The sequence below is a fragment of the Oryzias melastigma genome, linkage group LG23 (assembly GCF_002922805.2).
Source record: "Oryzias melastigma strain HK-1 linkage group LG23, ASM292280v2, whole genome shotgun sequence".
NCBI lineage: Eukaryota > Metazoa > Chordata > Actinopteri > Beloniformes > Adrianichthyidae > Oryzias > Oryzias melastigma.
Genome location: NC_050534.1, coordinates 4654804 through 4663048, shown reverse-complemented (window position 1 = coordinate 4663048; position 8245 = coordinate 4654804). Strand labels below are relative to the sequence as shown.

Below are 8245 nucleotides of genomic sequence, written 5' to 3'. Positions count from 1 at the left end.
CATTCAAACAGAGTCTGTCCAAGACAGTTTGATTGATTTAAAAGGAGAAATACTCAGAAATGCAAAAACTAAATGATTTCTTATTACACTTATTCTCTTTCAGAAGTAAAATGACACACAGACATGTTAAAAACTCGAAGACAGGATTTTCATCAGAGGGGGACTTTAAAGATTTATACATTTTAAAATCCAATCCTATTGTACGTTGACAAACTTAAAAAAAAAATCAAGTTTTGATCTTTATTAATACATTTCAAACTTCAAACATAACAAAATGTGGATTGTATCCCTCCGAGCCCGATTTACTCAGCTGGATCGTTTGTTTTCCTAAAGCTTTTCATGTACCTGTTCACATCCCTGCGATCCCTCCCGCTGAGAGCCCACCTGCTGCTCAGACACACATACATACAAAGAACACACTCCTGCCAGCTCTGAATTATTGAGCAGCGAGTGGCAGGAACGCACACAGCAAGGACACGGAGGGGCGGGTAATAAGACACCGCGCGGAGCCTTGTGCACGTCACTGCACACACAGCTGCCATCATAACCTAATCCCCGTGAGCTTTATCCTGTGTTAGGGGACACAAAATATGTAACACGTAACAGAGGTAGACCTAAGAGCCAGAGCAGATGATGCGTTTAGGCCATTGTGACATCACTTCCTGTCGCACCAACAGCGAAGTCTGAGTCAGACTTCAGTTCTATGGCCAGCGTAAAAAGTCACTTTGCGAATAGTGCTGCCACAAACAATTATTTTAATAGTCGACTAATCACAGATTATTTTTCCAATTAGTCGACTAATCAAGTCATGCCCAAACTGGATGTAAAGCACACATCTTAACCATCATTAGCTTTAGACTAACTAAAAACTAGATATATAGCATTACCTGCGATAACGCTAGTGTGAATGCTGTAAGATGATTAGGGCTGTGGATCGTTGCTAAGGTGGCGATCCGATTCAATTCACGAATCAAGCTCAACGATTCACGAATCGAACCACGATTCTTACTTTTTAATATGTTTGCTTCTGTGTCTGTCTTTTTACTGGATGTATGAAAATTTAAATATTTGTATTAAGTCACCATCATTTCTACCTTTATGAAAAACAGGAGATCAGAATCAACAAAAGTTTGTTTTTAACTATTGTTCATATTTTGAAGCCCAATGAGGCAAATTCCTTTGTGATTTTGGGCTATATAAATAAAATTGAATTGAATTGAACAAAACTGATTTACCCCCCCCCCACAAAGATTTAGATAGAAAAACTGTTGTCATTTTATTTTTATTTTTTAATTTTTTGTCAACCTTCTGTTTAAGTTCAGCATTAATATAAAAAAATTTAAAAAGCATAAAAATTCATTCTTGTTTTTGATCTTTTAACAGCAAATTCTTAAAATTCTCTCCACAGTTTTCTATCCCTGAAGTTCTTCGACATTTTACGTTCTAAGCATTACATACTGGTGCAGAGCCCGTATGAAGAAAATCATTATTTTCCGTGGCAGAATCAGCTGATTCACATTAAATACATTCACCTTTCAGCAGCACAAGGCTGCATATTTCCGCTTCAGAATAAACTAGAGCTACGTTAATTGTGTCAACTGTTGAAGAGTTACCATAACCAAAATAAAGTTTAAGCTCCAGTGTTAACACAAAGTAATGTTTTCAGAAGTCATGTCTGTGAGCGGAGCTTCAGTCTTAGTTTCTGAACTGAAAAAAGCTCTCGCTAGTCTTATTTTGAAAACTGGAAGCTTCCCCTACACGAAAATGTGTTTACTTCCGGGGGGTTAGTACCGCTGCTATTTCGGCTTTTTTTTAGTTCATAAACTTAACCAACATTAATCTGCATTTCAGAGCAAAAATGCCCAGTCCCCAGATATCATTTTGATAATATTTTACTACACTCTACTATATTTATAAAGATCACGAATCAGCGATCTTGGACGTCGTGAATATTCGTATTCGAATTTTCAGGAGCAAATCGCAAGTACTCGAGCACCCATACTGGTGCACTAGTGCTGATAGCTGAAGATGCTGAAGTTGATAGCTGAAAACACTGAAGCGGGTAGCCAGCTAATGTATTAGTTAAATGCCAAATTAGCCTAAAATACTGAAAAAATGCCTAAGTTAGCCAAAATAGCTAGCATGTAGCTGAAATATTAGCAGATCTCCAAATTAGCCTAAAAACTGAAAAGATCTTAAATTAGCCAAAACAGCTAGCATGTAGCTGAAATATTTACTAAACTCCAAAATAGCCTAAAAAACCTTAATAAATGCCAAAATAATCCAAAAAGCTAGTATGATACCATTATAACTTTCAGCTTTACTACACTCTGACTCCATGTAATATAAAGTAACGACTAATAAACTATTAGATTAGTCCTCAACTACTTTAATAGTCGATTAGTCGACTAATCGTGGCAGCCCTATTAGCGAACACCGCCCTCACTTCCCTCAGGTAGCCCACCGCCTCTCACTGGCTGATCGTCCCAGCAGCAGACACGTATTCCGACAACAAACTTTTGATTGGTCTCAAGAATTCAGGAGAAAAGCTGTTGGAGACTCAGCATGTTTTGTCTTCCTCTCAACGCCTGGTCATTCTGCTGATGCTCCAGGTTCAAAGATCCATCAGGTTAATGTGTGACTGCAGGAAGAAGGGCCTCGGATCATTGCGTTCTCCCTTATTTTTGGCCATGTGGACCCACACATTCCCATTCTAACCACAGCTGAACTTCCCTCTCTTCAAAGGAAGTTTTCCTAATCTGTGTGCAGTTAATCCCAATCCCTGCCTCCCCTCCCAGGGCTCCAGTCCAAACAGACACGGCTCATTTCCCCCAGCAGGAGAGCAGAGCGGGCAGACGTGTTTGCAGGAAGCGGCTGTCAGATTTAGCAGGGGAGAGCTACCCTGTGCTGCCGTCTGCGTGAGGAGGAAGGACAGATTTCCTCCGTCAAAGTAAGACTGCCGCCACGGAGCGTGAGAGGAGTTTCAATCCCACGGCACCAGGATTATGTCTGTGCCAGGGATGTCGCTCAGACTGTTAAAGACAACAACCCACAAGAACATAAACACTGTTCATTCACAGCAACACTGCAGACATTTACAGCAGTTTGTGTGCAAACGGAGTTAATCTGTGTGTCACCAGGTACACAACATTAACAACATCCCATTATTTTAGACGGGGATTTTTTATCCTGTAGTTTTACAATTTAAAGGGGCCATACCATAAAAAAACAACTTTTTGAGGTTTCACATGCATCATCCGGTTCATTCCTCTCTATGAAGAACCTCAAAGCGGTATTTTGATCCTCTCAAAACCGGAGCTATCTGCAGCCACCCCTCCCATACCCATGAAAACGAGCGGGTCCGCACGTGCTGACATCACAGAGACCGCCCCTTTCAGGAAGAGTATGGTCTGAGAGCTCCGCCCCCAGTCTAACACCAACACCCAATTTCTCCACAGACCTAGCGATGATCAGCAGAAAACTTTCATAAATTCCAGCTCAAACAGGTATTCGTTACTTTAGACGCCAGGCTCCTTTAAGACACCACCCCTCACCACAGTCGTGCAGAGGCCTCGTGTATTTGTGTTGTGAAGCAGTGTAGCGATGACCGGGCCTACTACAAGCAATATGGTATGTGCATCCATCCTTGAAGACATTTGGATTATTTTCGTGGGAGAAATGAAGATCTGCTACCACAGACTTCAGGACAGGGTCACCAACCTGGTGCCCTCAAGGACCACACAAGGTCACTTCAAAAAATAGCACAACTCACTTGTGAGCTGCGTCTAAAATTACATTTTATTCTGTTGTTTTCTTTTTTTTTTATTACACTTGCATTTGCATAGATTTAAATATTAAAACGTCTTAAAAATATGTTGATGATACATGAACTTTAGATAAATGTTAGATAAAAGATTAACCAATAACTTAAAAGACCATCAAGTGCAGCATTAAGCCTGGTTTAATTGTTTACTCTATATCAGGGAAAGGCAACTCCAGGCCTCGAGGGCCGCAGTGTCTGCTTGATTTCCAGATATCCAAGCCTTACTCAAGACTGATTGCCATAGACCGTTTATGAACTGGACATAGAAAGCGTTGAGGTCCCCCATAGGAAATGTATTACCTTCAGCCCTCGCAAAAACAAGCTGGAGCCTTCGCCGTCACTTCTTGATACGTCTACCGCCATATTACAAACAATCACAACCCGTCAACAGCGATTAGTCCCAATCGTCTGAGTCATGTTTTTACCGTCACCAATCATTGAGCTTGTTCCAGCTTGTTCCAAGTACACACCTCTACCTCTGAAAGTGGATTGAGATCATCTGTCAATCAAAACGTTAGGGGCGGGGCCAGCGGGCACCACATGCTTTTACTGAGGCATCTGATTGGTCTGTTTATAACTTGAATAACTTGCAATAATAAAAAAATGTATTTAAAAAAATAGGATTAGAAAGAATATGTTAAGAAGAGAGCAGGAATGATTATTCTGACGAAGAAAATAACTGTCTATTTCTCAATAGAAGTCTGGGATTTTGGCTTGTTGCAACCGGCAGGTACTTCCTGTTTGGAACACAAAAGGGGAGGGGTTGAGCTGTTGAGTCAATGCTGATTACCTGGTTCAGGTGTGTCCAGCCAATTAGAATATTCCAGAGCAGAGCATGTAGGAAAACATTCAGGAATGCCACCCTCGAGGCCTGGAGTTGCCTATCTCTGTTCTGGAATGAGTGGAAGATCACTAAAATACTTATCCTTTAGTGGTCCGTTAATGGTTCCAGCTCTTTGTGTTTTCAATCCAGAAGTAAGGGGTTGCCAGAGGCCCCTCGAATATTCACTTCTGAAAGCACAAAGATTGCTCTACAAAACACCGTCCTATTGTGGCCATTGGCCAATACAAAAGCATCAACAATCCTAACTTTTTTATCGACACATATTTCTCTTTTTACATAAAGTTTGATTTTTTTTACCTTCTTAATGCATGTTTTCTAAAAAATATATTTTGAAATGTTTGATTGACAGATTCTCCATAACCTGTTTTCAGTAAAAGGGGTGTGGCATTCTAACAAGCTCACTCCTGATTGGTGAGAGTGGTTGCCATAGAAACTCAGACCAATACTCCTTAGTGACAACATCTCGCTCCAACATGTTGATGTCTGTATCACAAAAAATGCTGTTGGCGCTGAATGTGTTTTCTACTGAACTCTGTCCAGTTCTATTATACAGTCAAAGCAATTGAAGAACCGTTCTGCTCCAGTTCTGTTTCTCCACAGTAGCTATACACAACAAACACATGACTGAAGTCACTCTTGAGCCAGTCAGGCAGTGGCCAAAGTGTGGCTCATTGGTCAAATGTGACCAATACTCTATTGTAATCTGGGCTCCAAGCCCTTTTAGAAAATGTATTCAATATGGCCGCCAGCACGGCTAGCAGAAGCATAAAATACATGCAACAATAAAAAAATCTATTCTTTATTTTACCAGAAGATGGTAGCACTGCTTTGACCACACTGAAAGATTCCTGTTAAGGTGCATTCACAGTGAACGCGATCCGCACGACAAATTAACATGCCCCGCCCCTCTTTTGTCATGTGACGAATTCGCTGCTTGTCGCCTGTCAAAAAAGTGTTCCTTAGTAATGGTTCATTTTTCCTATAATTCTGCATCTCCTCATGTGCACTATAAATAAATTGACCTTTAAATTGACCTTTATTTAGGTGCAGAAGGTTGTTGTTTTTTTGACGTTTCATGTGCGGTTTTTTTGTCATTTTTTCTATCATTCCAACACCACGTGATCACTAAGTTTGTGTTCTCCCTTAAGGACAATCAATCAATTTGCATCAAAATAAAAATTAAAGCCACAATATAGAAATAAAGCCTCCAAAATACCCAAACACACGTATCTGCTCCTGGTCTGGCCCTACAGTCAAATTATAGAACCCTTTGTACCCAATGAGTCAAAAAGTTTGACAATATACTACGTTCCCAAACCACATAGAATACAACACAGGAAAAAAGCCTTTTTCACTTTTGACTCTTTACTTTTAACAGTTTTGTGTTATTTTACTGGTCTTTGTTTTGACACTAAACCCAAATTTAGTGTTTTATCGCCATAATATTTCCCTTTTTGAATAAATTTTAGCGATGTTGAAGCTTCCTGGGATTCTCTTTTCCTCCCTGACAACTCATTTTATTTTCAACATGGCTTTCAAATAGAAATCAACAAGCAGAATGGAATTTGAATTAAACTCCATTTCAATACTTTATTTTTACATCTAATGTTGTTCACTTTTCGGCACATCCTGTCTGGGGAATCAGCTTGCACTGATTCACATATTTGGCAGAGTTTCATTTCTTTTTAATTGTATCTGGGCTGGGGACCGGCACAGGGAGACCCAGACTCAGGCCCCCTTTTGGCTACACAGTCAGACATGAAGGAAGGACCCACACTGGATGAAGCTCATTGTGCTGCCTGGGAATCGGACCCTGGTTTCTCATGCGTCTGTCCCACACACTGAGCCTTCCAGCTGTAATATTTACATTAAATGATAGTAGTTTGGTGATGATAATGTCTGGGAAAAAACAGCCTAAAAAATATTCACTTTGGCAGAATAAGACTCTTCTAAACGCCTTTTTCCTTACACTATCTGAAAGAATTAACATCTTTTCTCACAATGTAGGATTTATTTATTAAACATATACCACAACAAACAAGATTTTTGCGCTAACTTTATTTGTCTGGGTTTTATTAAAGAAACTGATTGATGTTGACTTAAAACAATCTGGAGATGGTTTTCTCTTAAAGTAATTTTTGTTATTGTGAGATTATTTAGGTTTAATAATAAAATACGCACTTTTGCTGAGGTTATATGTTAAAATATTTTTATTTTTAATGAAAAAATAATAATTTTGAAAGGGAGACAAATCCCTGGTGAACTGAATAGATGCAGAGTTTAGGCTGAACTCTCACGCGGACCCGCTCCCCGCAGGCACCGCGCGCTCCGGGATGGAGGCGCCCGCCGAGCTGCGCACTCATGCGGTGTCAAGTGCGGGGTCAGTCCCCGATGTGAGAGCCTCCCGCAAACGCAAACCCCGCCACGCTCGTTCCCGCCGCTCGTACTCACGTTCCGAGGACTTCTTTGAAGTCAAAGATCTTCTTGATGTCGTCGACTTGTTTTTTCCACGTCCCTCCTCCGCCGGTGTCTCCGTTCTCCCGAGCCATGTCGCTGCTTTACCGGCTCGAGTCTGACTGCCGCGGGGCTGCGCGGGAACGGAGGATGCGGCGGGAGAAATGTTTGAGAGGAGACGGGAGAAGAAGGTTCAAAAGGCGCGGAGAGTCCCGGTGGTCCGCGCTCCGCTGCAGCAGGACCATGTGAGCCTCCTGCAGGTTACCGCGTCCTGCTGCCTCCCTCCTCTATGGAAACTGGACAACACAAAGCTGGACGAAACATGGCGGCGCTTCCGCCTGCTCCTGTCAAAATAAAAGCCTCTCCAACAAGCGCTACTACATTTCTACTAAAAGCTATTTATAGTGCAGAACGATGTACTGTCCTGTTTATGAAGCTATTCGGTACGACAAATTATTAAGGCAACCATACAAATATAAATACACACATTTACGAGAATAAAGTAACACGTTGATGGGTTTTTTTAAAGTCGTAATTTTACAAGAATATGAGAATATAGTCATAAATACATAAGAAAGGCCCATCATTTAACGAAAACAAAGTTGTAAATTTATGAAAAAAATCATAATTTTACAATAAGTCATTAATGTATTATTTTTAAAAGTCACAACTTTACAAAAGATAGTCGTAAACTTATTAGAAAAAAGTATTAATGTATGAAAATAAAGTAATACGTGTATCATTTTAAAAAGTCACAAGTTTACAAACAATAGTTGTAAACCTATAAGAAAAAGTAGTAATTTTATGAGAACAAAGTTGTAGATTTGTGAGAGTAAATCATACTTTTACAAAAAAATGATATATTTATCATTTCAAAGAGCTACAAGTTTACTCATTATAATTGTAAACTTATTAGAAAAAAGTAGTAATTTAATGAAAACGAAGTTCTAATTTTGTGAGAGTAAATCATACGTTTACAAAAAAAGTGATATAATTATGATTTTAAAAAGTCACAAATTTACTCAAGATAGTTATAAACTTATTAGAAAAAAGTAGTAATTTCATTAAAACAAAATTTTACATTTGTAAGAAGAAATCATAATTTTACAAAAATAAAGTCATAT

At 39.6% G+C, this 8245-nt stretch overlaps 1 protein-coding gene across 1 annotated transcript in view; it reads right to left on the bottom strand.

Annotated features, from left to right (window-relative positions):
* camk1da (calcium/calmodulin-dependent protein kinase 1Da) overlaps positions 1–7455 on the bottom strand; it is a 91321-nt gene extending 83866 nt beyond the window's left edge. The window contains exon 1 of the mRNA XM_024260843.2: positions 7119–7455. Within this exon, the coding sequence (XP_024116611.1) occupies positions 7119–7216 (98 nt within the window). The 5' untranslated portion in view covers positions 7217–7455. The remainder of the gene's footprint in view (positions 1–7118) is intronic.
* Between the last annotated feature and the right edge of the window lie 790 nt (positions 7456–8245).